Source organism: Falco rusticolus, chromosome 1, assembly GCF_015220075.1.
Source record: "Falco rusticolus isolate bFalRus1 chromosome 1, bFalRus1.pri, whole genome shotgun sequence".
NCBI classification, from domain to species: domain Eukaryota; kingdom Metazoa; phylum Chordata; class Aves; order Falconiformes; family Falconidae; genus Falco; species Falco rusticolus.
In genome coordinates this window covers 119,570,032-119,597,722 of record NC_051187.1, presented here as the reverse complement: position 1 = coordinate 119,597,722, position 27,691 = coordinate 119,570,032, and the positions used below count along the sequence as shown (strand labels likewise).

Sequence of the window (27,691 nt, the reverse complement as noted above, 5' to 3'; positions counted from 1 at the left end):
TGCGCGGCGCGGGGCGGGGCCAGAAGCCTCCCGCCCCTCTCTGCTGAGGGCCTGCGTGCGTACGTGCGCCCGCCCGCGCGTGAGGCCGGCCCCGCCCTCCCCCTCCTCCCCCTCCTCCCCCTCCTCCCCCTCCTCCCCCTCCTCCCCCCCGCCCGCCCGCCCATGTGGTGCCCCAGCACCGGCAGTGCCCGGCCGTCGGGTGAGTGACCTTCGCGGGGGGGACGGGGAGGGGGGCTGCCCGCCCGTCCGGGGAGCGGCGGTTGGTCTCCGTGCGGCCCTCAGGTGCGGATGAGCCGTGGCCCACTGGGGCTTTTCCCTCACGGCTGTGCCCAGCCCCGAGGGGCGCTGCGGGCACATCGCTGCCAGCTGTAGGCGGCCTGGCCCCGCGGCGGGCTACCGGCCCCCGTCCTGGGGCGGGAGGAGGGAGCGGTGGTCTCGGTGGTCTCGGTGGCCGGGGCGCTGAGGGGGCGCGGGCGTCCCTGTCCCCGCCGCGCCTCGGGGCGTTAACGGGCCGTCGGGCGCCTCCCGCCTTCCCGCGGCCGCCCGGGGAGCGCCCGTGTGCCGCTGGGGGCGGGCCGAGGGCTCGGTGCCTGAGGGAGGGGGTTTCCACCTGCCGCCCCGGCGGGGCCAGGCGCGGTCTGTCCGGCCCTGCGCTTTGGGCCGGTCGGTGCCGGGGTCGGGGCCGCCCAGCCGCCGATAGCCCAGTGCCGGGCGGGTGGGCAGCGGCTCGGCGGCCCGTGGAACGCTGCTGGCTTAGGCCCCTTTGTTTATCCGCAGGCTCCTCCGTGCGCTCTGTGTGAGGCTGTTGTGGGGCTTGTTTCTGGCTTGTCGCCGTGACTTCTTTGTGATTTTGGTTTTTTTTCTAAAAGCTGCCACTTATTGGAGGGAAAGGGGGGAAAAAAAAGCATGACCCGACATTAATTGGAAGAGATTTTTTATTATTCCCACCCCCTCTCCCCCGAAGGTAATAGGGCAAGGAAGTTAAGGACTTAGTTTTCTAAAATAGATATACCTTCTTGGCTTTTTCGGGTTGACTTCTTGGTGGGAGCAGTTTCTTATTCATGTATAGGAACAGTGGTCTGGGCCTATAATAAAGTCTTTATGAACTTCCCTGTCGTGTTTTTCTTGTAACTGAAGCTGCATGCACTGGCAAAAACGGACTAGCTGACCGTTTATGTGTTGGCTTTTGGATGAATTTTTGTGTCTGCTTCTATGAAATAATTGTACATACCAGAAATTTATAGTTAGTATGCAGTATGAGGGTTCTAGAAGCAAAAAACCCCACTCTTCCTAGAGCAAGAGTATTTATTTATCTGATTATTATTTATCTCTAGGTTTCCTTGTCTTCTTCTCTGGAAAATACTATTTTAAAATGTGGGAGTATTTTTTGTGTGTGTGTGTGTATCGCTTCTTTACGTGCCTTTGATCTGTTACAGTTTACATTCACAACTTAAACTATGTAGAGCTTACCGTGTTAGCAAATATACTCATTGCATATTCATAACACAGGTACTGTTTCTTGGGCTACACAACTATGCACCATCTTTATCACGTCATGACTTCTAGCTGATCTGTCTTACAAAGGAATTCATGACGTGATGTATATGGTATCAAGTGGTGGAAATCCAGTTGCATTCCAAAACAAGCTCTGCTGATTCTTTTCTCAAGTTCAAGCACTCACTACTAAAATACACTCTGTAGCTCTGCTATGAAGTTATAGAACTTCCGCCTCCAACAGTTGGATTTGCCTTCTCTGACAGTGAAAGTATCTGTAATTGTCTTTCCATGTAGATGTTGATGCGCGGTGACTAAAGCATGTCCTACCCTTTTGTTACTAAGGTAAACAAAATGGGAGGATGAGCCCTATTTTACCTCAGTAATATTTCTGAAGTTGTATATGACATACTTCATGTACTTGGAATATTTTTTAGTGTTTCCTGTACTCTTTCCAGTTGCGATGTAATCTTGAATCAGATTAATTGAAATATCCTGAACTACTTTAGAGTCTTTATTCAGTCAATGAAATAGAATACAGAATGAGACAACTCTTTCACCTCAATCAATGTTGCATTTAAATATAATGTACTTGTCTAGAAACTTGGCATTCTTTGTGCAACAGAGCGAGCTCATCGGGCCAGCCTTTGAACTTGCAGCAAAATCAACATCTTCATATTTTCTCTCTTATTTGGCTTTTATTTTGGAGAGCATTAAAAAAAAAAAAAACAACAAACAAACAAAACACACAAGGCTGCTTTGTTAAGTGTCAAAACATTCATTAAAATTTCTTTTCACTATTACTGGTGAGCAGTAATAGAACTGCAAACCTAGTTTTAGTATATTTTTGACAGCACAGATAACAGTGTTGTGTGTCCTCCCTCTGAACTGTCTTCCCAGCACCATAGCATCCAGCAGCAATCTGTATTGCTGTCTCTGTCTCCACCACCCAGTTCTCTTCTAGCACCGGGAAAATGCTGAGCTGTCCCCCTGCTTGAAAAAGTAGAAGAGGGACCTTGCAGAGGCTGGCAAACATTTCCCGTCTGACTCCCCAGCAGCACATGGGGTCAATGGCCATCTCCAGAGTGGGCAAGGAAAAAGATTGCACTGGGGCTGTGATTCTATTAGACCAAGCAGATGTGGATCAGAATAATAAGATTGTGCAATCAGCTGTTTGGGACTGGTGGAGTAGAAATGTAACACTTTCTACGGTGTTAAAATAGAGGGTCCCTGCTTTTGACTCTCTGGTGATTTCAGGTATTTATTTCTGCCCTGTAATGACTGGACGTAGAACCATTTTGGCTTTCTAGGATGCTTGTACTTAAGGTATTCAAGTACCTTAAGTTGTCTGTAATTTCTGTTTTGATAGTAACTTACTGTAGGTGTTAAGAATATACAGGGGGGAAAAAAAAAAAGAAAAATGCTTTAAGCGTTGGCTTTTTAGAAGAGCAAAGGAATGTATTTATTAATCTGACCACAATTTTAACTTGCTATATTGAGACAAGTTTATTTTAAGAATGAACGTGGCAGAATAGATGAACTTTGGATTAAAAGTGAAAAACACAAAACCATGTGAATGAAATTACACTGGTTTAGAGTATGATGAAGTTATTTAGTCCATTTGGTATGGAAGGATCTGGAAATACTAGAAAATACTTGTAGGTAATTTACTAACCAAGTCTTTGATTGTTAAATCTGTTGTTTTCTTAGGTGTATGCGGATCCTGGAATTCTTTTTTTTAATTGAATAACCTGTATCCTGCTGCCCCAAAAACCAGATTTGAGCTATCTTTCCCCCCGCCCCACTTCCTCATCAGTAGAGCGCAATAGTGGCTACCTGTTCACTTCAGTAAGTATAGCTTTGAAAATAATACTTATTTATACTAATAGTATTTATTGATATTAGCTATATTTGAGCTAGTGTATTTGCTGAAAGAGAAATGATACTGGTAAGGATTTTGACAGTGTGTTTTCTTCCCTGAAGGGTGTGGGAGCATCATTTTCAAAACTGTAAGAAATCAGTTGTCAAAAATTGGAAAAGAATGGATAAAATAAGGGTTAGGATATATGTTTGAGACGCCAATGAAGAGAAGTTTACAAAAAGAAACTTTCTCTGCATCAGTGACTGGAGCTATGTTTTTTTCTTTTTTATAAATGAATAAGTATGTAGCTAGGGATCTAGCCTTATAGTAGTTGAAAAACAAATACTGTTTCAAGCTTCCATTCTGAAATGTGTTTATGAAAGCCCATGTGGATTGAAAAGTTGCTGTCACAGCTATATTGATAAGGCAGGTATCAATGCCACTCTTGGTTTTTTTGGTTCAAGTAAAATACAGTTAGGACTGGCTGAAGATGTAGTTCTGTGACTTTATGTGCCTTTTTGGTTGGCTTGTGATCAATTATGTAATAAATTCCTGGTTATATTAAGCACATCAAATTCCTATTTCTAAATTGCATTTTCCTAAAAAAGCTAGAGTTTGTATTAACTGCCTTTGTATTTTGTTTAATATTTAAAGTATTGATCTGAATGTCAAGGTTAACTACCTTGGAATAAAACGCTTTGGCTTTTCATTACTACAGGTACCAGAGTAAGAAGCTACTATGTGTTACAAGCCAATGAATTTGCCACTCAAACTAACCGCTTTTAACTGCCTTGTTTCTGCTTGTTCTTTTTTCTAGATGCCAGTTTGCTGCTAATGGGTGTAAGTAAATTAGACGTCTTATACAGAAAGCTTCTCCTCACTAAACTTTTCATCAGAGGATGGGGAAAGCCAGAGGATCTGAAAAGGTGACTTGTTAACAGCATAAACAGTATTTTATAGTAAAAGAAAAATTCAACACTTGAAGTACCAACAATTGTTATTGTCCTGTATTTAAAAAAACCCCAAAGTGTTAAACTTTGTTTTGTTCAGGAAATCACGTGTTTTCATGCCAAGGGAGGAAATGGATTTAAAAGAAGTCAAAAAGGGATTTGCTAAATGTTTGTGTTTAAAGAGGCTGTTCTTGAGAGAATGTATATATGTCCAATTACATTTTTCATTTCTGCATATATGATAACATACTTCAAGCAACATCTCTGAAAGTGTTTTCTAAAATCGAAACTTGCTGAGTTTTTGCAGAGAAATTGTTCCGTTGAACATCAGAGGATCTTGCTAGCTTTCTGTAACTTCTTAATAATAGTGACCTTTAAAAGTGTAAGATGTAATCAGAAGGTCTTCATAGCCCAATTTAGATACCTTGAAAATAAGAAAAAATGGAAGTACCTCTTAATTTTCAAGTATTTGCTGATTATTAGTTATTATTAAGAGTAACACCTGGAGATAAGCACTTACATTTCTTAAGTTTTAAAAATAACTGAATATATATCTTCTGTATCATGTAATATTTAAATAGGAAATTATAAGTCTGCATTTAATAAGCTGTTTCTTAGGTACTTGAAAATCATTAAAGACATTTTAAGGAAAAAACAAATAAAATTTTATTCACTCTGGATAGCAGTGCAGTTCTGGGGGGGCTGTTGTTTTTTTGTTTAAGTCCAAGAGAAACATCTCATCTTAAAATGGCACTTGGATTGCTTTGTATGTCTGTCTTCAGTTGGTTTTTTCTCTTAAGTAGCAGGCTTTCCTGCCATATGAGAATGTTGAATTTCTAAAATGTTTAGTTTACTTCTCTTGGATAAGTAAAAAATGTCGGGTTTGTTTTGATTGCAGCATTTCTGTATTTTGCTACACATGTGTATCTGATAGGGGACATCTTAACGTTATCAAAACCCTTTCTAAAAAACTTTTAGGTTCTTGGTGAGACATGATGAAGTTTCACTGCCCTATCCCCTCCTGACCCCAGTGCAATTGCTATCTGTATGGGGGAACCTCGGACTAATTCTACTGTTTTTGCAATACTAGGCAAGGCTTTTCTCTTACATGGGGTCTATAAGGGTAATTGTGCTAATGTCAAATGGCAACAAAGAAGCATTGCTGGTAGTAGTAATGGTATTGGCTGTGGCTCTTCCTTTTTCATGGGGGGGGGGGGGGAACGTAAAACCTCTCACGTGACATCAAAAGCTACGGGGGAAACGTGAGGCAGGCTTGTGGGCCTGCTGGTCTGAAAAGTGGAAGAGAGGATTTGTTACATGTATTGCCCCGCAATGGGAAGATGATGAGCTGTTCCCCAGCAGCCTGGCTTCACCTGGATGACGAAGGAAGAACCTAACCTCCCACTGATTCCTCACATTGGCGAGTGAGAGGAGGCAGTACCACTCCCTAGTATGTGTGCCCTGTTGTGCTGCCAGAAACAGTGTCAGCGTCTTTTTTTTTTTTTTTTAAACTGATGACTGTGATGCTCTATTAGAAGGAATTATGAAATTTCTTATCTAGCATTGACTGATATTACAGACTACCTGCCTAGATGTAATCTGAAGTTTTACGTACATACTCTTCATGTGATGACTGCTAATATTGTAAAGCTTTACACTCAACTCATTAGCAAGAGCTGAAATTCCTCAACACGTGCAAGATTTAGCATTCAGTATCCTCCTAACTACAGATTAAATACATAAATAAATCCAGTATTTTTAGAGGATTGTGTCAAGCAAAACACCTCTTCATTTAGCTTACCCTCCATGCTCACATCTAATAACTTTACCCTTATTTTCTCATACTTAATAGACTTAACTGTTCTGTATAAGAAAAGCAGAGACTATGTACTAGAGCTGGTTTTGTTGCTGTGGTAAACTGATTTTCTTTCTGTCTGTGGTTTGGTTTTCGCTGGTGTTGGGAAGGTGAACACGTCATTCCTGTTATACTGTTGTTCTGTACTTTCCACCCACATCTTGCTGTTTTAGTTGGTCAGGTAACCTCGGGTGTGTTTACAACCATAAGAATGAGCAAGATATTCTTAGCATAGAATATTTAAGGTTGAGAGGGCCATCTTAGGGGCACCTAGCCCAGATGCTTATTCAAACCACAGCTCACTTAGTTGAGTCAAGTCACTTGACACCTCATCCATTTGAGTTTTGAAAGTCCCTGGAGGATGGAGATTATTCCTAGTTTCTCTGGGCAATCGTTTCTAATGCTTAACCATTACCACTCTGAAAAAAATCTCCACTGTGTTCCAGTAGGAATTTCTTATGTTGCAACATGTAACCATTGCCTCTTGTCCTCTGGCTGTATACCTCTGTGAAGAGTCTTGTTTCATTTTCTCTGCAAGACTTTGCAGCCCTTTGAAGTAGCAAAAGCGGCAACTAGATTTGCCCCTTAGCCTTCCGTTCCAGCAATGCAAACCCCGTTACCCTGCCCTTTTGGCTGCCCTCTTGCTAAATGGAGAAGGTATGCTATTGGTTTTCCTAGCTGCAAGGATGTGTTGTGAGCTTGTGTTCTTTTTGCTGTCTGCCAGAAACCCCATGTCTTTTCCTGCAGAGCTGCTACCTAGCTGGGAAGTTCCCAGCCTGTATTATTGCATGGGGCTGTTGCATCCTAGGTGCAAGATTTTGCAGTTTTATTATTCAGTTTTAGGATGTTTATTGACCTGTTCCTCCCATTTTATCCTGGTTGCTCTGAATGGTAGCCTTACCTTCTAGGTATCAACCTCACCCTCTGGCTTTTGTCACTCATAAACATCCTTACGTGCTGCTGTTAACTTGTTTCCAGCTAGACTTGAGATCATGGGCAACTACATTTTGATGTTGGTGGTCCAACCTGTTTTTCACCCATTCAGTCTGTATTGCCCCAATGAAGCTACAAGGATGTGCAAGCGTAGGAGGTTGCTGTAACTTAATTTGGCCCCGAAAAATGATAGATGTTTTCAATATATCAGGTGTAAAATATTATTTAAGAGCTGTGCAACTGCAAGCAGCGTACCTAGCGGTTTTTTATGTTTTAACTTAAAAGCATTCTTATATACCTAACGTATGGTAGTCTGATTAATCTGTAAATGCAAAGCTGGTTTCATAACTTTTATTTTCTTTGTGGCTTACTTTAGCTCCTGAATGTTTTTATATATATATATAAACACACACACACATATTTATCTTCTCTTTTTTTTTAGATTAAAAGTTGAATCTTCTCTACTTGTTTCCTTTCAACAGAATATTTGAATTCAGAAAGATTATTGGAAACAGGGAAAAATGCCAGACGCTGGTTTCAAAAGATTACCCAGTTTTCATTGACAAGGTACTTAAAAGCAAGAGATGCTGCAGTTCAGCTATGTTTATTTTCCTGATGGTATATAAAGGTGAAATCAACTTAGGAGGCTGCTTTTATAAGATAGAAAAATTCAATCTTGATGTCATGTGATGTTGTCACAGCATGACTTGCTGCTGGGATTGGCAACTGGGAACTTGGGTTAGGGAGTACATAGAGATAGGGTGGTGAATGCACCTGACAACATTTAGTTAGATTTTACTGACATTAACTGACTTCACTCGTGTTCTCAGTTGTTCTGTATCAAGAAAAGGACATTGCAATTGATCTGTGTGGGAAGAGGAAGTGAGTCTGTAGAGGCAAAAGAGATCTAAGTAGTGTGAGTTTTCAAATGCTCTTGATTGGAAAAAGGAAGCCCTGAGCTTCCACGTGTGAGGTGTGCAGATAAAGTGATCGTTGCCCTGAGGACTTTTCAATCTAGAAAGTGTGAACAGGGGGGCAGAAATGAAGAGTGGTTCTGAAGTCAAATAAATGCATTGGTGGTCAATGCTGTGGCAAGCTAAGTACATAGTTTCCTGGGGCTTTTTTGGTTTCTTTGCTTGTTTTTGAGCTGCTGTGGATGGAATTAGGAGGCAGTGGCAAAAATGTGAAACAGGTTGGAAGGGATGGGAAAATGAGCAGTCCCATTGGCTTCTAGTAGAGAACGGAAGGAAACTGAGAGATGAAAGCAGTGGCTCTACAAATACTGGTTTCTTCCCACCCCCCCCACCCCCCCCCCCCCCGTAGTACAAGAGTCGTGGAGGTGGGATGTCAGATCTTGAGACTCAAAAAATGCTTGAAACTTAGTATGTGTTATGGAAGTTATTTAAAATGGGACAGCATTACACTTTATTCCTTGATTCCTTCAATAGGTCATTTAATAAAAGCAGAGTTTGACACAACTGTGTTGATTGTGTTGACTGTGTGTTCCTATATTTGAAAAAAGACCTCAGCTTTGGGGTTTTTAAAGTACATTTTTATCCTGTAACAAATCCTTGTACTTTAAGAGATTAATTTTCAGAGCAAGTTAAACACTGATATGAAACATACTGCTTTAATCCTATTCTCTCTGTAGGTTGAGGAGCAATCTGACTGTAAAATCCTTGAGGGGCACTTCATTTCCCCATTGGCTCATTATGTCCCAGGTATCCTGCCAGTCGAATCTCTTGTAGCAAGGTAAGAAAAAACAAGTGGTATGTCCTTTCTGAAACTAGCATGGCAGAGAAACAATGGTCTGTAAGTAGTTTTATTGTGAAGCTATTTTATTGTAATACAATGTAAAATATTTCAAACTGGTTTTTTTACTAATGTTTTGAAATAGATTTTGACCTCAAAAGTGAAAATAAATCTTACTCGTGATAGTTTAATGTGTGTATAAATAATAATAAAATAAGAAGCCCCCTAGCAAAGTATGTTCGTTGCTAGGGGGCTTTTTTTTTTTTTTTTTTTAGTGTAGAAATCATATTGCATAAAGCTATGGAATACCCTGGTTTTTTTTTTTTTTAACTGTTTATTTTTTCCGAAATGAGCAGCATGCTGGAAATGAAGGATACTATAGCCAGGACAGTAGTTGTTTCTTTTACATATAGCAGGAGAAGCTGTTTACATGAAAGCAGCATGTTACATGGTATTTGAAAGAATCATTCCAGCTTTCCATTTACATTGCATACAAAAAAATTGTATGTGTACTGAAGTAGTAAGTTCATTTAATTGTAGCAGGAGAATCTGGTGCCTTTCTTACTTGGCAAGCCAAAAAAAAAAAGCATCCTTGCAGAAAGCTGGATGATACCTAATGACATTTTTGCTGGTTTTACACTAATACTGCTTTGCAGTTGAGGGATGGGTTTGGAAAGGGAGCATATTTTCTTCTTGCTTATAATTTTGAGCTAAACTTTCATGATGGAATTGGTTTCCCAAGCTTTGTTTAATAACTTAAACATTTTGTCAGCTCAAGTTGATACTGGTATTGTCAATTTTATCAATATTACTGGTTGGTGGTTTTATGTGTACTTAAACATGTAAAACTAAAGAATGTCAGAAAAAGTTTTTTAGTCAAAATATCAACTTTTTTCCACCTCTCCATTGGTTAGAGAAAGAAACTGTTGCTTAACATTATTGGACTATTTAGTCCCATAGTGGAAAATACAGTATACTGGTTGTTGCCTTATCTATGTTCTCTTACAATTTGTAGTCAAGTTATGCTAATTGCTATATTGGACAGTATTGTTACAGTTTTGAAATGCTCTACAAATGTCTCTTAAGTTAGTTGTGCATTGTGTGAATATTTTTTTCCAAAGTGTAACACTGTTGTATGTAACAGTGCTCCATCTTGTGGGGAAAATACCAGTGGCTCAGAAGTTTGGGTTTGGGTTTTTTCCCCAGTAGTTAGCCTGTAAATAACTTGAGTAGCAGCAAAAGATATCAAGTGATTGATGTTGGGTGTATAGAATAGTTTCATGGTTTGTATGTTGGGGTTTTGATGTTTTTTCTTAATTTAAATATATTGCTTATCTTTAATCTTCAATTTCAGCTGTTGTGTCTTCAGGAAAAAAATAGCAATCTGCCTAGGAGAGCTAGTTATACTTTTTTAGGCTGCTCTTCATCTGAAGTTCCATTTCTCCACTCTGCAAAATTTAAATTGTGATGATGAGGTAGTGGTCTTTTTTAGGAACATGATCTTTAAGCTTGGCTCCTTTTCTTGTTTGACATTTATTCTCTTCTGCTTTCGGATTCCTTTCTTTGCTGGATGCGTTTATGAAAAATGATACTACTGAGTCGCTGGCAGTTTACTGCATGGGTTATAAAAATACTTTGTTCTGTCTTTTTCTTTTTTTTTTTTCTTTTTCTTTTTTGTTTCTTTTGTTTGTTTAGATTAATTTATCTGGCACAGCATGTAAATAGATATACTTTGCTACAATAGGTGTTTGTTTCTCACAGATTTCAGTTCATTATACCCAGAAGATGGAATAGCAAGCACAGACCTGTGTGCATTCATTTAGCAGGCACTGGAGATCATGTAAGTATGTAAAATGCATTGTTATTGAGAAATTAAATAATCAGATTTTATCTTAATATATGTTTGTACATCTTATCTTTAGCACTTCTGGAGGAGACGCACATTAATGGCACGCCCAATGATTAAAGAAGCCTGTATGGCATCTCTATTGCTAGAAAATCCTTATTATATCCTTTTGTGGAAAGCATATTTATTCTTAATGTTCTCTCCAAAAGGTAAAAGACTCATCACACTGGTATAGTATCTAGTTTATGGATTGATTTCCCATGGACTTTTCGGTAGGTAGAAGCAAAGAGCAAAGTATGACCATTGCAAGAAACACAGTGTGGAACACCACTAATATAATAGGCTACTTTTACACTGAGTATTGCTTTTTGGTTTTTTTGAAAATGTCTTTTACAACTTCTTACTGTAGTCATTAGAGTAAAAATTCTGATATGAATCTGTTTACTGATCAAAGTACTGATATCATGCCTTTAGCCATGACAGCGTGAAAACTGCATTCATTCTGTATCATACTGTATGACTTCTGGATGTATTAATGACAGAAAAGAAAGTTGCCTCTCCTGCCTTCCCTTCTCCAATACAACTCTTCAGTACCTCAGGTACTTCTGAGAAATTTACTGCTACCGTTTAAGATTTAGCTCTTAAAAAAAGTTAAGTTCTGTCTAGTCATCAACTCATCAGTAACTTCTATGACACTGTTACTCTGTTTTATTGAATAGGTTCTCTGGTTACACCTTTTTCCTGCCCACATACCTGACAAAAGTAAAATCTTCAGTTGCAAACTGCATGATCAAACTACATTTAACTTGATGTAGTTCCAGTTAAACATTTAGAATTTAAGTTCCAAATTATAATGAATCCATGTTATTTATGTATGTGATTTATTTTTTGTTTGATTGTCAGTTTTTATATAGAAATATTTTACTTTCTTTAACTTGAGTCTTCTACATGGCTGTAGAAAACCTAAGGATCAATTGTAAGTATTACTGTTACATTCATGGAAACTGTCTTTTTGAATTACCACCTTTTTTTTTTTTTTTTTTTCCAAGAAGCTCAAAGTAGTATGAACTTTGATAGTTTATTAAGAAAAAAAAAAGTCCCCAACATGAAAAAAAAAAGTCCCCAACATGGACCACTTGTAACCTTTTAATGTGAAATTGTCTACCCTTTGCTAGATGATTTTGATATTTTTTGTTAAGAGATCACAGTGATCAGGAAATTTGCACAAGACGAACTTGTAGTATAGAGCAAGATTTCAGCAAGTTGTGTGAATGCAAGCACCAGTTAATTTCCTGATTCACAACTGTGCGTGTACAAATGCTGCAATTATATGTCAATCAACTGTGAATAATCTTTGGTGAGGTAGCATATTTCCCTGCTGTAATTGCTAAGACTTTTCTTTTTTGAGATATTTTAAGGATTTACAATCAGACATGTAAATAAATCTGATGTTGCTTGTTTGTTAGTCAGTGGAAACTATGCAATATTCAATATTTTACAGAACTTGCTCCCTCGGTTTCTTAAATGGGAATTTAGAAGCTTAGTTAAATGGTCCTGTTTTTTTGCTTTTTGCATTTTCTGAACCATTGGAGTATTAACAGAATTCACCAGGATATGTGTCTGAGGCAAAGCTGTGGGTTTAGTCTACCAATATTTCTTAAGATCCAAATATGAGTTGGTGTTCTAATCCTTTTTAATCCTGACTTGGACATTTAACATGAGTAGAAGATGCATAGAAAGCGATTTAATTTTAAACCTGTCCATTCTATTAAGACTTGACCAGGAGCACCGTCTCACACTACAGCATTTTAGATTTTGTAGATTTTATTTCAGTTTCAGCATTTGGATTTAGGAAATCGAAACATTTTAAAAAATACTTCAAAGGAGAAAGTTTTAATTAAAAAATAGTTCCTAGGTTTTTTCCAAAGCAGATGCAGAATTTTATTTATTTTGGCATAAGAACCACATTTTTAAAGAAAGCAAATTACATTTCTCAACTAAGAATTGCTTTTTTGACAGAGAAACTGCTTAAAAAAATATTACGGCATTTAGAAGTGTGAGATAGGAAGTGACAGGAGAGAGTGTGTGCTGGAATACATCCATTGGTGGTTTCTTTTTCCAGCTATTGAGGATCTGATGCGGAAGAATAACTTAAATATTTTGGCGAGGATATTTCTAACTCCATCCTCAGTTCTCTAGCTTGACAGCTTAGTACATGCATGATTTATAGAAGGATTGTTTTAAAGAGAGTGCTCAGTCTAACACTCCAACAGTGAAGCAATTGTCACTCTTCAATACGAGGTTACAAAGCAGCAGCAGTGGTTTTTGTTAATATACAAGTAACAGTGTTTAATAAATATAGCAGCTGGACAGGGCTGAGGAATATCATAACAAAGCTGTAGGAAAGAATTACATTAGCCTATAAATACTGGTCTGCAGCAGCTATGTTCATTTCTCCGTGACTTGCACAGTAAGCTTTGTCCTTGTGCTTCAGAGTGTCTCAAATGTGATTGTACGCTGGCAGAAGAGGCCCGTAGCCTTTTGTAACCTGACTGCGTGATACTGAAAATACACAGTCCGCTCCCCAGACTAGAGGTGTATCAATTGCTTTGTAAAATACATTTTTTTCCCATTTTCTAGAGTCCCTCTTACGGTTGAGCTGAATAGCTTTCTACATTTTTTTGTTTCTTCTGTTTTAATGCTTTGCAGTACACTACATGAATTTCTCAGTACCGTGACAAACTTCCCACTTTGCAATTTCAGTCTTACAGTGACACTGATGAGTGCTTCCAAAGCTGACATACTGATTGCTCTTCAAATGTTGTGTGCAATTTTTCAATGATGTAAAACAGGTAAACAAGACAAAGAACTGTTTCTGCAGATGAGATAGTGTATATCTAGGACTGTATTACTTTGATTCTATTTCTAAAAGGTCCGTTATGACCTTACAGGGTAGAAGATTACTGCTAATGAGATTCTGATGTTGGTAATATCTGTTGCTAGAAGACCAAGCTGTCAGTGATATTACATTAGAAGCTTAGCAGGTGTCTATTTCTCATCCTTATTTAGATGAAGATGTACAAGTGCCAGAGAATCTGGACTTGCTTTTTCTCCTGTTGCATCAACAGGAGTTCAGCTCCAAAATTCTCTGGGATTGTATCAGGCTTTGTATAAAAGTATGTATAGAATGATGAGAACTGTAAAAATTTAATCTTAGAAAATAAATCCTATATTTTCCTTTTCTGGGGACAAAAAGACGGTCATGTTTAAAAAATGTCTCGGACCTGTTTGTGATGGGAGGAGCTCTTGTTCTAGAATCGGCAGCTCTTTTGCACTGGCTAGAGAGAGAAGGCTATGGACCGCTAGGGATGACTGGAATATCCATGGGAGGACATGTAAGCTTTTATATTTCCTGTTCAGTAATTTTTGTTTTAACTTCTCGTTTGATCATTTAGCATACAGAAAGAATTTGTTTTATAGTGTTCCTCTCAGAAGTAATTTAAATAAACATTTACAGTCGTGAGAAACAAATTGTTGGCAATTCTCACTTTCTGTGGTGCTGAATTAGTAAAATCCTCAGTAAGTACTGACAGATCATAGAGCCCTTTTGTCAGCCATCTCCTGACAGGCTTAATAAGAATATAAGCTTCTCACATAATTATGGTTTTTTCTGTGGAGTGGGAATGTTTTCTGAAATAAGATCTGTACTGATCAATTGCTAGTTCTCCCTTTTTAACTCCATTCTTCTCGCCTTAAATTTGTGTGTTTGAATGGGTTGTGTGAAATGTCTCTTCTTTGTAGGGGTGTTGCAGTTGAGGTGACTTTTGGTGTCAGTTCTGTTCTCTGCTCATCTTTTTTTCCCCAATCATTGGTATTGATCAGAGGAGATTTCTGTGGTTGAGGTGGATAACGTTTTGTGTATGACACTGTGCATATTCATACTAATACCCTGCTGTTTTAGTTTGATGCTTGAAAGACTAATACACAGTTAAACTATTACTGTTTATATCTCTACAGATAACCATTGGCCTGTGAGACATAGTTACAAAGCTTATTAAAACAGCCTGCCTCTGTTTTGCTGATCCTTGTTTGTTTGTTGTTAGGAGCTAAATAAATAATGTTGGTAATTGTAGTGTCTACTGAAAGGAAAGTAATTTTCCCCCAAAGCACATTTTTATAACTCTTACTGTTGTAAATGTACTAATGACCTTTGGTTTACATAAATATCACCTTGCTGCAACAACAGCTTTTTTGTTAAACACGTCTTCCCTGTCTTATATTTATAAGTTGGATTGGAATTCTCAAACAGTTACGTGCCCCGCTAACCCTGCAGGACACTTCAAATGCTGTGCAAATGCTTTAGGAATAATGGAGTGCTGTATCCGGTACCAATGATCATATGCAGCGTGGGTATAGAAGGAGGCAAGATCTGAGAGTGCGTTTGGGAACTCCTTTGAAAATTTTTTTCGTAGTCCGGAACATACAGTGTTTGACTGGTCCTGACTTACAGGACTTCTGGTGCAATTTAAAACCAGGGAAATAAATTGTATGTTATGTTGATCATCTGTAGAATGTGTTTTGCAACAGAAGGTAGGTGGCACAAATTCAGTTCAGTTGATGGGGAGAGCTGGAAATAAGAAGAAAGAAGTCAGACTTTCTGGCTATCAGAACATAGATATGTGGTGGTGTTCTAACTTTTTAAATAAAAAAATAATTACAATAGAATTATAGCTTAGTTATATAAATCAATTTATGAAAGCATATGGCACAGACATGGGGTATTACATATTAAGGGGGTTACACTGTTTTTCAGTTTAGTGCAATAAAATAAAACATGTCAAGAACATACCATGTAGGAAACTTCTATACGTTTCTGGGACAAACAAAATATTCATAAAAATGTGTTCTGGGAACTGATGTAAGAGTAATAACTTAAACTTTACAGGACAGAAAAAGAATCTGCTTAACATGATGAATTACTTCTCCATATTTTGTTTCCAGTATACAAATCTTAAAAGTATGGCATTTTAAATAGTTCTTCTCTTAGACGGGAGACTTCCATTTTGCCTTGGAATAAGCTTGCAAGAGCTTGATGAAAAGGCTTTGTAGGTGGTTTTCATAGTTTTAAACAACTAAAAGTCAGAATAAATATGCCATTGGGAATTCTTAAAACAAAAATTCAGTCTTGAAATTAGCCTTATCCACAACAATGTTAGGGAAATCACTGAAGAATAGGCTGTATCTTCTGAATAGGTGAAAGTATATCCAACTGCCACAGTCCTTAACTACTTTGACACTGTGTATTTGGTTGATACTGTATAAACAATTAAATTGAAGACAAAAGAGTTCTTTTTACCATTTTGTGATTTCAGTATTAAAATAACTAACAAATGCTTTTGATTGTAGATGGCTTCACTGGCAGTGACAAACTGGCCTAAACCATTGCCATTGATTCCGTGTCTTTCCTGGTCAACAGCTTCTGCAGTCTTTACTACGGTAATTAAAATATATTGTTGTTAATATACTAGAATGTAATTAGATGTGGAACTTAAAAGGTTTGGCTTGGCCACATTCACCTTTTCAGTTAGGGCATTTCAGCACCTTTCAGCCTCTATTAGTGACTAGTGGCAAAACCCACCCTTCCTGCTCCAGAGATACAACAGGCGATAAGGAAGGTAGCTTTCAGCTACTTCAGCGGGTCCTGCACCAGTGTGGGGACTGGGGCTGGCTTGTGGGACAATGGTCAGAGTCCTGGTCTGAGTGTGGGAAGGTGAGGAAGCAAGCCACGAAAACGTGTTTTCTTCTGCTCAAAGCCTGGCTTAAATAGTTGGGTAATAATGCTGCTACTACCATGGTGGGTGTCTGTTTTCATTGCTGATGCTGCTGGGGTAGGTGAATGAATAGACTGGCTTTGACAACCGTCGTTGGTTTAGCCCAGTCTAGATGTGTGCAAATCCGAAGTGGGTCTGGTTTCTGTCTTTTTCACACACACACCCCCCTTATTTTTTAGTTTGGTTTTTAAAGGGAGGTGGTTTTCAGTGTCCAGCATTATAATATGTGCTTATGCTTTGATTAAAATATTTGTAAGGGTTATCAGGAAACTTGGCCAGAATTCCACTGGAAAAATCAAGTCACGAAGAGGAACAGATCCATTTTCTCTGTAAATGATCTGTGGGTTTTACTTGTGTACTGGATGCTTGTGTTTATAATCTCAGGGTGTGTTGAGCAAGGCGGTGAACTGGAGGGAGCTGGAGAAACAGTATTTTACACAAACTGTTTATGAAGAAGAAATCATAAAAATGCTTGAATACTGTGGAGTAAGTATAGTTTATTTTCCCTATTTGCTAATATTTACATGTGAAAATCTAACAAATAATGTAACTTCATTTTACTTCTAGTAAAAGTAACCAGTTGTTAGCTAAAACAGGTTTGCCTGTTGTTTCCTTATGCTTTTGATAAATGTAATCTTTGAAGGAAAACCTGCTGAAAAAAAGAAGCTGATATTTTGGTGGTGTAATGTGTGTAAGTATATAGCCCTTGCTAAATATTTTTTTCCGTGACCACACTTAGTGTGATCTGCAACGTAAGATTAATTTAATCAAAACATTGAAACTGTAGATAGTGTTTCTCAGTAACTGGCTTTATAGTCTGGAGAACAGATAACCTGGTGTGTAAGTATTAAAACATGATTTATTACCCTTTGAAGTAATTGCTTCCAAAGAGTCAATGCTGTAGACTGTTTTTAATATATAGCAACATTGTAACTTTTCTAAGTTGTTTAGTGCGAGGTCTTTCTATTTCTGTTTCTTTGTGTGATGCTTGACCTCCCTCAGCTTTAGATTTACTGCACAGGCAATTGGGATAAACAGGATTTAGAGCTTTTATAATTAGCTTCTTGCTCCTCATGAAATGTAATTTATTGTCTGCATATGTTTTTTGCTTTCTTCTTGACTTTTTTTGACTAGGGTTGAAAGACTCGTGCCAAGAGGAATTTCTTTGCCTCACTGCTCTTCTAGATCGGAATGATAACTTTTTGAGAATTGCTTGTATGTCGCAACACTGTCTTCTAGCCAATTCTGATAAATAACTTTTTTCCTAAGATTCTTTGCTTTGTGACTGTCCTTTTTCAAATATCTTGCAACAGAATAGGGGCTGGGCTGAAGATAGTTTCTGAGACACTTGCCATTTTTAAGTAAAATACACTCCAGGAACACTGATGGAGCAGACATCGCTAGAAGAAGAAACATTTCAAGATGTTCAGCTTATGTCTTCCTAGTATTTAGGGACATTTCGTATTCAGATTTTTCAGTCCTAAACATAACATTAGATGTGGTCACATAGGTTTAGTACCCAGAAATTTAAACTTAAATGACTGCACTTATAAATTCAGAGTTTAGTATAGAATCAAAACCAAATGTTTGTATCATAAGCTATCATATATAAGTACTTTCTGCATTTTTTTTAAGCTGACAGAAGTGTAGAATGAAATTTTCAAGAGATAATGATGGTCAGGATTTAACTGAGTGACATGCCGGCTGAAAATAAGAAGTACTGTGAGCAGTGCCCTTTGTATCTTTTTTTTGTTGTTGTTGTTGTTGTTCTTTTTTCTTGTAATACTGAGTTGATCTTAAAGATAAGATTAATCAACTGGTTTAAAGGAGAAACCCTTAGTAAATTACCTGTTGTTTTGTTTAGACGGATTCTTTCAAGATGGGGCAAGACTTTGTTAAAAACTTCCCTGACAGTGTGGACAGTCTGGAGGATGTGGATGTGACTTCCAGAATGTTTGACCTTGATTCTTCAAACCAGACTGTATCTAAAGAAGCTGTTCACAGCTTTGCCACAAATAAAAGTACTCTAAGTGCCTCATCAGAAAGACTCTTAATGCAAGATGCTCCTAAAATGCAGTGCATAAATCAAACATTTTCAACCAGTAGCAATAGCAATAAAAACTTAACCAGCCCACAAGGACACAGGATAAATAAAAGAAGAAAGAGTGACACTTTACAGAGAGAATCCTTAAGGTTCATGAAAGGAGTGATGGATGAATGTACACATGTAGCCAACTTCTCAGGTATGTATTTAAGTTTTTTTTAATGTGCAGTTTGGAAAACAGTAAAATACGATGGAAGGAGAGGTATTTTCTTCATCCTCCATTGTGTAAACCTGCTGGCACCTTAGCTGAAATAGGAAAATATCTTGAGTGTTACTGAACAGCGTCTGTTTACCACTCCGTTTCCTAATTGTTTTTCTGTTTCTTCTTAATGGCCACTTAATGATAAAGTGAATTAAAAGTTTGCCTTTCAGTATCTTTGCTTATTTTTTCGGTGCCTCGCTGTGGCTATTTTCAGGTATGTGCTAGTGCAAATTGGTATTATTTAAAAGAACAAAAAATTAGATTAGGTGTGATCTAATAGCTAGATTAATTAATCTGCTAATAAGGTTTTTCGAACAGATTGAAGTAAATAAAAGAAAAAGTGGAAATCTGATAACTACGTAGCGGAGAACCAAGCTTGAATGATTCTTTTAGACAAGTGTGACCAGTAAAAGTGCACAGAGGTCCTTCTGGAGTGATGCAATCTGAATATAATCTTTCCCAAGACAGGTATAGCATATAGAGGGAGCTGTAGCTCACTGAGCCTTAAATCTGATGAACCTGGGTTTCTTGGCCTCTAGGACAAATCCCTTTCAATGGCCCACTTGCAGGCCGTGCAAGTGGTTTCATCCTAGAGCTGATTGAAAGGGTTTTGCTTTAGTTGGGGCTTGGAATTGCTTTTGTGGCAGTCCATTCAGACAAAATGGTTCAACTGAGCGTGTACCCACTGAGCACTCAACACATCCTAGAACGTGTTTTAACTTCAGACAGGTTTCTGAAAGAGTTGTCTTTGAATGTCAAAACATTCTTGATACTGAGACCCTGTGCCACCTCATTTTTAAAATCTGACATTCAGTACTCCATTGTTAAATGTTTTTTTAAAAAAAAAACAACGCAAAGATTTCTGTAATAGCATAGATTTCTTGACTTGGGCGATGTCCGAGATCATCTAGCCAGAGAGGTTTCGTGATAAATCCCAGTGAAGTGTTTTCCTTAAACCTTTAAAAGTTATTTCAGTAGACAGAAAAAACTCTGTAATCTTTATTCTAACTACAGCTGTTCTTGTTTCTCTAGACACTTATCCAGGTATCACTTAGCTAAAGTGTTGACCTTTCTTGAAACTTAAGAGGATCTGTGATCCTAACGCACTTGTCAAAGTGATGTAGCGCTTCGTGTCATTTGTCTCCCAGGTCTCTTCATGCTCTGGGAGACATTGCATCCTCTGCCAGGGTATCCTTGGAGTGTGTCTAGAGAGGAGCTTCAGAAAATCTGCCTACCATTCAGATTTCATGGAAAATTGAATGGAAGGCTAGAATCTATCTTAGCATTACATGTCCTCTTTACATGACCTAGGATATATGAAAGTAGAGGGTCTAAATTATTTGTGGCATCCCATTGTCAAACGTCTTGGCTGGCCACTCTTTACCATACCGCTTATATTCTTTGTGAAGAGAGAACTGTTCTGTGTTCAGCATCATTTTGGTGGTGTTCTTGTTAGTAATCTGGTTGGTGCAATTCTTGTAATGAGTAATAAATACATATAACAGTATATTGGGGGTTTTATGTTGCAACTAAAACATGTAGGAAACAGAAAAGAAAGTGAATGGATACTGCACTTTGTCTGACCTCTCTCATATGAAAAGTTCTTTTCTGGTACTCGAGGAAAAAAAATTATACAAAGCTTCTAATCTGAATTTCAGATGTCTCCTAGTTCTTTTCACTGGAAAAAAGAGATTTCAGAGAACTGACCTGAATCCTATAGAGTTTTGTTGATAAGAGGAAAGACAATTCTATCGTTCCTCAGAGACTTCTGAAGCTTTCTGCTTTAAGGGAGGGAAAGGGATTGATTAGTTTGTTTTCCTACTGATGGCCTCAGTACTGTAATGTCAAAAACCAGACAAATTCTGCCAGGAGACTTCAGAAAACATAATTTTACCAAAGCTTAGAATAATTGAATTTGTTTTAGAAATAGAGAACATTTATACAACAGAAATCTCAGCTGATGTGTTTCTCTTTCTTACCTTAGACGAATTCAGTTTTGTTTTTCTTTAGTTCCAGTTGACCCAAGTTTGATCATAGTTGTACAAGCTAAGGAGGATGCATATATTCCTCGGACTGGGGTGCGCAGTCTTCAAGAAATCTGGCCTGGGTGTGAAATTAGGTATCTGGATGGAGGTCATGTCAGTGCCTACCTCTTCAAACAAGGGCTCTTCAGGTAAGTTTAAAAATAGTTGAAAGCTTAAATCCGTAATTTTGACATACATGATTTTTCTTCTAAAAGCAAGTCTGTAACTACTCTAAGGCAACAATTACCAAATACTGCTTTGATGAATAAGTTGCTGGATCTGAAGTCATTTAAAGAGAATAACAGCATTTCCATTTTATGAGCAAAGATGAGGTGCAGTATGATCATTCAGTAAGCCAATGGCAAGAGAATGATCCTTCTCATTCTTGTTTTCCTACAAAAGTTTTTGGTTAGCTTGTTCACTGGACACTAGAAAAATATTCTTTTAAGCAGTGACTGCTTATGTTGTATTGTGCAGCTGTTGTCTTTTTGCAAATCTTATTTTCTGAGATTAAAAAAACCCACACAATTGAAAAGCAGAATACAAGCTTGACTGCCAATGAGTAGTACTTGCATGAATTCTTGCCTTAGTAATACTAGGCACTGACTTTCTGAAGACAGTTCTAGAAGTCGCTTATACAAATGCAATTCCTTAGTTTTAAAAAGTTAAATACTTGTGCTGTTTATTTTAAAATGGAAGAAATTAGTAAGACTCTACATCCTTCCCATTTTGGAAGCTTTGAGCAACAACAAAAAGAAATAGCAATATACTGGTTCAAGGTATGCTAACTAGTAGCTCATTGCTGTTTAAAACTTCACCTTATTATGTGACAGTTGCACAAAAATTACGAATTATGCATGTCTCTTTGACCATTTCTTGACATGTTTGCGTAGAAACCTCCTAATCCATTAACATTTGCAGTCGTATTAAAGTTGGTAAACAGTCCCAGTTGTTCCTGAAGCACAGATGTATTACTGGGTTGAAGTGAGAGATCCTAGAAATAAGTAAAGGAGGAAAGACTACTAATAACAACTTTTTTATTGAGTGCTGTTTTGAAATTGCAATGATAGCTTTGTAAACATGTTTTGAAATATATGAAAATAGGCCAGTTATATCTGCCTTTTCCCAAATTACACAAATTACCTTTTTTTTTTCTTTGTTTTAGACAAGCGATTTACGATGCATTTGACCGCTTCCTTCAGAAATACACAGTTTAAAGATCTTCTTAATGTGTTCAAACCGATCTCATTTGTACTTCCACTTACTAGAACTCATATTTGGAAAACAAGCCTCTTGCAACGTTGAGTTTGACTCGCTGAGTTTGACTGTTGTAGGTAACAATTATCAAGAATGGTAAAATACCAGCATTACTTTCATTTTAACCAAATGCCATTCTGACACACTTGCTTCAGTGAAAAAAGCTGTGAAAAAACAATGGCTGGCAACATTTGTTAGTGCATGAATGGTTCACGTACTTCATGTTTAATCACATTGTGTATTCCTTCAATTCTGAATAAATCCTTAATTGTGTATCAGTTGAAAACAGACCAATTAAGTATTGAAAGAATGTAAAATTTGCTGTAGGGCTAAGATGCTTTCCTGCATTTAGTGTGTTTCTAGTTTGTTCCAGGTACCTGGGTTTCCTCTTGCTTCCTCATCCCTTGCTATTCCTATTGTGCTGCACTGTGGCTTTGCCAGCACTCGGCCTCTTGTGTTTCTCACTGATTTTTCTCTATTATTAATTGAAAATTAGCTATACTAGAAGGGGCAGCATCAAATCTTGCAAAAAGAGGCTTTCAAAATTCAGTGAAGAGTCAAAGACATTTTCATTCAACACATCTGCGAGATTTTTCTGCCACTGAATTAAACCATGCCAGTTCAGAAGAATCAGGTAGCAATTAATTGATCCGTTTAACAAAACTGGAATAAGTGAAAATGGATTGTCTAGTAATTAATTGTTTACATGCATTCAGTTGGATAACAAACTTTTTCTTCTAGATTTTTTTTTTAGAATGCTAGGGGAAATAAAAATGTAATTTTCTTTAGAAGCAGTGGCACAAAGAGTCTGATTGTAAGCAGTTAAATCGGCAGCAGATGATATGGTGCTATAAGGACCTGTTTGGAGTATTTCAACAGAGGTCCTTTTCGAAGTGCACTCAGTGCTGATATGCAAAATACAGTTTCACTGTATAATAATAATAATGTATGTGAGACTAAGGGTTATTAGAACAGTAAGGTTAGCTCCTTATTTCTCAACACTGTTTTTTTAACTAGATGGGAAATAACAAAAAATTGGGATTATGGGTACACTTAAGAAAATCCAAAGTCTGTTGTTTCCTCTTTTGGGATCAAAAAGGCCAACAAATTGCAGTAGAATAAAAGGTTGTCATGCCTCAGCTCTATGTGGTATCTGTCCACATCTTATTTTATGGTAATCTCCTGTAATGTTCTCTTAAAGCTGGTTTGCAGAGAAGCTGAAGTACAGTAATGACCAGAGTTACACAGAAAAAAAAAATAGAAAAATCCAGACATTTCTCAGGATGTGTGACTCCTGCACCCTTCATGTCAGGCATTTCATTGATCTCCATGATTATCGTAATGGTTTTTAATAGGCAGAGTATGAAACAAACAAAAGTCAGTTTATATAACTATGTTATCTTGAATTTTAGTCTGGCAGATAGGACTAGTAACTGGGAAGAAATTGTGGTTAAAAATCAGGTAAGTTCAGTTAAAACCAAAGTGCAACAACTTGTAGTAACCCAAATGATTCAACGTACAACTTTGCGGAAAGTGCAAAGTAAGATGCATTCTGCTGGAAGTTAAATTGCTTCCTTTGAGTGGTTTTTCAGCATTTCTTTAGACAGTGTTGGTTTTATATATATTGGGAGCAAGTGTGGAGTGACTAGCTTATTGAAATAGATTAGAACACTGAATAAAAGTTTGAAATCAAGTATAACTAAGCTTACAAATTTAAAATTGAAAGCTTGGATACTATACTGAAGGATTTATGGGACTTGTATTTTACAAGCTCATTCATCAACTAAGAATGTTTTACAAGACTATTGTTTGCTATCCACCAACGTTTTTAGGATCTCGCATTTTAAATGTATTTGTGTGCTTTACGTCCTGTTTCTGTTGCAGCTATGAGAAAGGGAGGTAACTGGTGGTGAGGGAAAGGGCATGAATAAATGGAAGAGAGAAAAGATATTTTGTAAGGCTGAGAGTAAGCACAAAAAAAATCAACTTCTCTAAGCTACAAAGTATAACATGCCAAAGTAAATATTTTCAAAGCGCACAATACTAGGAATTACACAACTGATGGGAACTTGACATCCTGAGGTCAGTGTTCTGATGATATTACTAACAAGGTTTAACTTGCCAAAAGGGCATACTAGTCACAGAAGCAGATTTATGCTAATGTAACTCCCGTTTGCGAGTGTGTCTTTTGGGATAGGTAGTGAAAGACTGGTCTCTGAAAAAAAGGAGAAATCACACTTTGCTACGTAACTAAAGTAATGTTGCCAAATAGGAAAGCCTGGTAAGAAGCATTTAAGAAATTTATCAGGTTAGAATAATAAAAAGGAAAATTGAGCTCTGTGGTCTATTTCTGCCAGTTGTCAGACACAGGAAGCTATTAGCTGGTCTGTGAAGGGGGGAATTCTGCTGTGTAAATGTTTTTAACCTTTGAAAATGGACTTTTTAAACCGGATTTTAAGGTTAAATCCTATGAAAGCTTTATTAATAATCTGTTTTGGTGTTAAATGGGAATGTGATTTTAATCCAGTAACTGCTTAAGAAAAATACTGGAATAAGGTTCCTGCACTAAATCTGAGTAGCAGATAAGCCATTCAGTATGTCTTAAATTTATTGTAAAACTGGCCTTGATAATTTTCTGGTTTTAATATTTTTCAATAAAAATCCTAAAAAAATAGGTGTGAGGGTTTTTTCTTTCTTGCTAAGAGGAAATTCAAAGTGCATCTCACTCATCCTGTAACCTTGTTATGCCTACTAGTACTGTAGCACAAGAAGAGTAGTTAATCTACAGCACAAGATAAAAGCTTCACATAACAAAAGTGATACTGCTTTCATGTTTTTCTACATGCGGCACCTAGTAAAGAAAATAAACTTGTATCATCTCATTAAGATACTATTGTGGTTCCAGTGTTGTACTTTTCAGTGGCTTCATTGTGCTAGAATTTCCTGAACTCATTTAAAATCCCTTTTGCTTTTAAAAGGGTCCAAATCCTGTACAACTTCTTCCTGCTTGCTGCTGTGTTCCAAGCAAGGGTGTGTTGTGCCATAATAAACTTAGAGCATATTGTAGGACACCTCTAAGAGGAACTGGAAAAAATCACCCTTGCTGTTAACGGTTGCAAGGTGGGAAGGTGGTAGGAGTTTTGGATTGCTGCTGTCAGGAGGAGGCTGTTTCTTCGTCTGCAGCAGTTTGTTACATGAATGGGAATGTCACATGCTAGTTGAAAAGCCGCTTAGAACAGATAGCTGTAAATGTTACTAGCAGGTGCATCTTTGAGTCTTGATGTTTATATGCCCAAAAAAAAAAAAAAAAAAAAAAGTCCTGGAAAATTGTTGCGGCTTACTCTGTGGAATTGGAGCAGTTATTCTGGTGGAAGCCTGCTGGTTGTACCCAGCAACCAAGATGCAATAAATTTTATTTTGGTGCTCAGTTACACTGTCTGAACAGGTCGTGGCAACACACTTCTGCATACTAATGCTGACAAAACAGGAGGAGGACAGACAGAGCGGGTAGTCCTTTTTGCCTACATTTGAAAGGAAAGGCTCAGGACGGAGTGAAAGGTTAGGTCTGGTGTTTTACCCGTGAGTAACCCAGGTAATTTTTTTTTAGTGTTTGTTTACATATATTTCTCCTGGCATCGAAGTGCTGGTCACAGTCTAGAACAGAACGCATCTAATCTGTTGAAAGGAGCTTTTTGTAATCTTTCCCCTCTCTGAGTTAGAAAAACACACACCCCTCAAAAGTGACAGCTCAGCAATTTTTTTTTTTTTTTTTCCCCCCCCCCAAGGATCGATCACTTGTGTTGTATTACACTAGAAAGTCTGCAAAAAGGTATGATATGAAGGAACGGAGCCTTGTTGCTTTTTCTTACTGGAATGTCATATGCATGTGTACAGATACTCTGTAAATAGTAGATGAGAAAGTGAAAATACTTGGAGCCTTGGAATGCTTTTTTTTTTATTTTTGTTTGGTAGCTGCTAACATTTTGAGGCAGTTAGTTTTGGGGTTTTTTTTATTTATCCTAATTGCTCCTGCCATGTCACTTTTTTAAAAATGTTGTTCTTAATTACAGTTGGTTGGGCAGGGAAGCTTCTTTATCTTAAACTGTCAGGTTCTCTGTCAGCTTGGCTGTAATGATAAGTTACACAGTATTGAAAGGAGGTTTGTATAGTCTGTAGGCATGTAATTTGCCATGAAAAACTATTACGTGAGTAAAATGCTACTGTATTTCACAATCCTGCAATTTGCAGTGTTGCCTGGAACACTTGGATGCTTCCACACAAGAGAAAACATAAGCGTTAGAATGTAAAGTAGCTCGTAACGATTGTTCTCTTGGTTTCATGTAGTGTATATCAACCTCTTTTTCAAATACCGGTATTTTTAAATACTGTGCTCTTAAAGGGAAAACTAAGGTGAGCTTCACCAAGGAAGTCTGACTTGTCCTGCTTCTGAAAGTAACGAGAGGGATGAAACAAAGTGGACAAAGAGTTAAAGATGAGTCTTGCACAACTATAAAACCTTTTTCTATACTCTTCAGGCCCCGTCCCTCCAGTAACGTAGAGGGTAAGCCTTCTGTTACCACAAAGTTACAAAACAAGTATGCGCAAAAGCTTCTCAAGCTGCCATGTTACTGGTCACCTTGACTGGTATTTTGCCCCCATGTAGTTAACTCTTCCATCAGTTTTCTGCTTTTTTCCTGGTCTGTTCAGGTTCCTGCACTGCAGTACTGCAGCGTTTCTGAAGTCCCAGCCGGCCTACGCATCTGCTCCCTTATCTTCTAACCCTTGAGCAAAGAAAAGAGGAACCAGGAGGTTAATCCCCTTCTTACCAGTGACTTAGGTAGGGCCTTTGTCCTTTCGTATCACTCCAACCTCTGCTTAACTTCTGAGTTTGGGAAACCAAATAAAAGATTTGAGAATCGTTTTGAACAGGCAGTGTGATGGATGCTTCTGCTATCAGGAACGTAGATGTAAACATATACAGATACTGGCTTTTTTTTTCCCCAGTCAAAATTACTAAGAATGCTTTCCTCTATTTCAAATAAATCTGCCACTGCAATATGCAACCGGCGTGTCCTTGATTAGTAAATTTATTGCATCTGAAACAAATCACATTCTTGGTGGCTTACAAAGGAAAAAAGCTTCTATGAGTTTGAAGATTTGCTTTAATTTTAATCATTCTGCCTTTTCCCCCCCTTCTTTCGTGGTGCAAATTTAAAATGAAGAAGGGATACACGTGTCACTGTTTGTGCAAAAGTGCTTGGAAGCAATAGTGATTTTCTATTTACGAAAAGAGAAATTCCTCACTTATTACCAATGTTGGGTGCTGAAACCTGCAGTTAGAAATGTGCATTCATGTATCTGTGGTTTGTTTGTAGTAGCATAACGATTGAGGTGGGTGTTTTAATTTCAAGCCTTTGCCACAAAAGGTCATTAATTTCCAAAAAAAAAAACCAAAGCAGCGAGCACCTAGAGGCGGGGTTCTTTGAGGTGGACCTGGGCCCCAGCCGCGCGGTGTGACCCCATCACACCTGGCTGAGTGGCACTGGGCTCGGGAGGGAGGTGGCCACGAGCCACTTCAGCCA

At 38.0% G+C, this 27,691-nt stretch overlaps 1 protein-coding gene across 6 annotated transcripts; it reads left to right on the top strand.

Annotated features, from left to right (window-relative positions):
* Positions 1–137: 137 nt before the first annotated feature.
* On the top strand, positions 138–27,035 carry ABHD18 (abhydrolase domain containing 18). Of its 6 annotated transcripts, none has more exons than XM_037398082.1 (15): positions 138–199; positions 3,205–3,342; positions 4,173–4,281; positions 7,576–7,660; positions 8,745–8,845; positions 10,607–10,685; positions 10,768–10,852; positions 11,640–11,667; positions 13,948–14,086; positions 16,098–16,187; positions 16,907–17,008; positions 18,387–18,765; positions 20,839–21,001; positions 22,018–26,670; positions 26,817–27,035. In XM_037398082.1, exons 3-14 carry the CDS (start codon positions 4,190–4,192, stop codon positions 22,067–22,069), a joined length of 1,395 nt encoding a protein of 464 aa, XP_037253979.1. In that variant the 5' UTR covers positions 138–199; positions 3,205–3,342; positions 4,173–4,189; the 3' UTR covers positions 22,070–26,670; positions 26,817–27,035. The 6 variants fall into 6 exon arrangements, with proteins under 6 accessions (XP_037253979.1, XP_037253998.1, XP_037253988.1 ...); XM_037398091.1 differs by lacking the exon at positions 138–199 and adding an exon at positions 263–282; XM_037398101.1 differs by lacking the exons at positions 22,018–26,670; positions 26,817–27,035 and having other exon boundaries at positions 20,839–21,005.
* Positions 27,036–27,691: the final 656 nt, after the last annotated feature.

Excerpts from the sequence above, each read along its gene's own strand:
- ABHD18 (XM_037398082.1), top strand. The coding sequence starts at position 4,190 with ATGGGTGTAAGTAAATTAGACGTCTTATACAGAAAGCTTCTCCTCACT. Across the intron at positions 7,661-8,744 it reads ACCCAGTTTTCATTGACAAG|GTTGAGGAGCAATCTGACTG; the intron begins GTACTTAAAAGC and ends TTCTCTCTGTAG. Across the intron at positions 18,766-20,838 it reads ACATGTAGCCAACTTCTCAG|TTCCAGTTGACCCAAGTTTG; the intron begins GTATGTATTTAA and ends GTTTTTCTTTAG.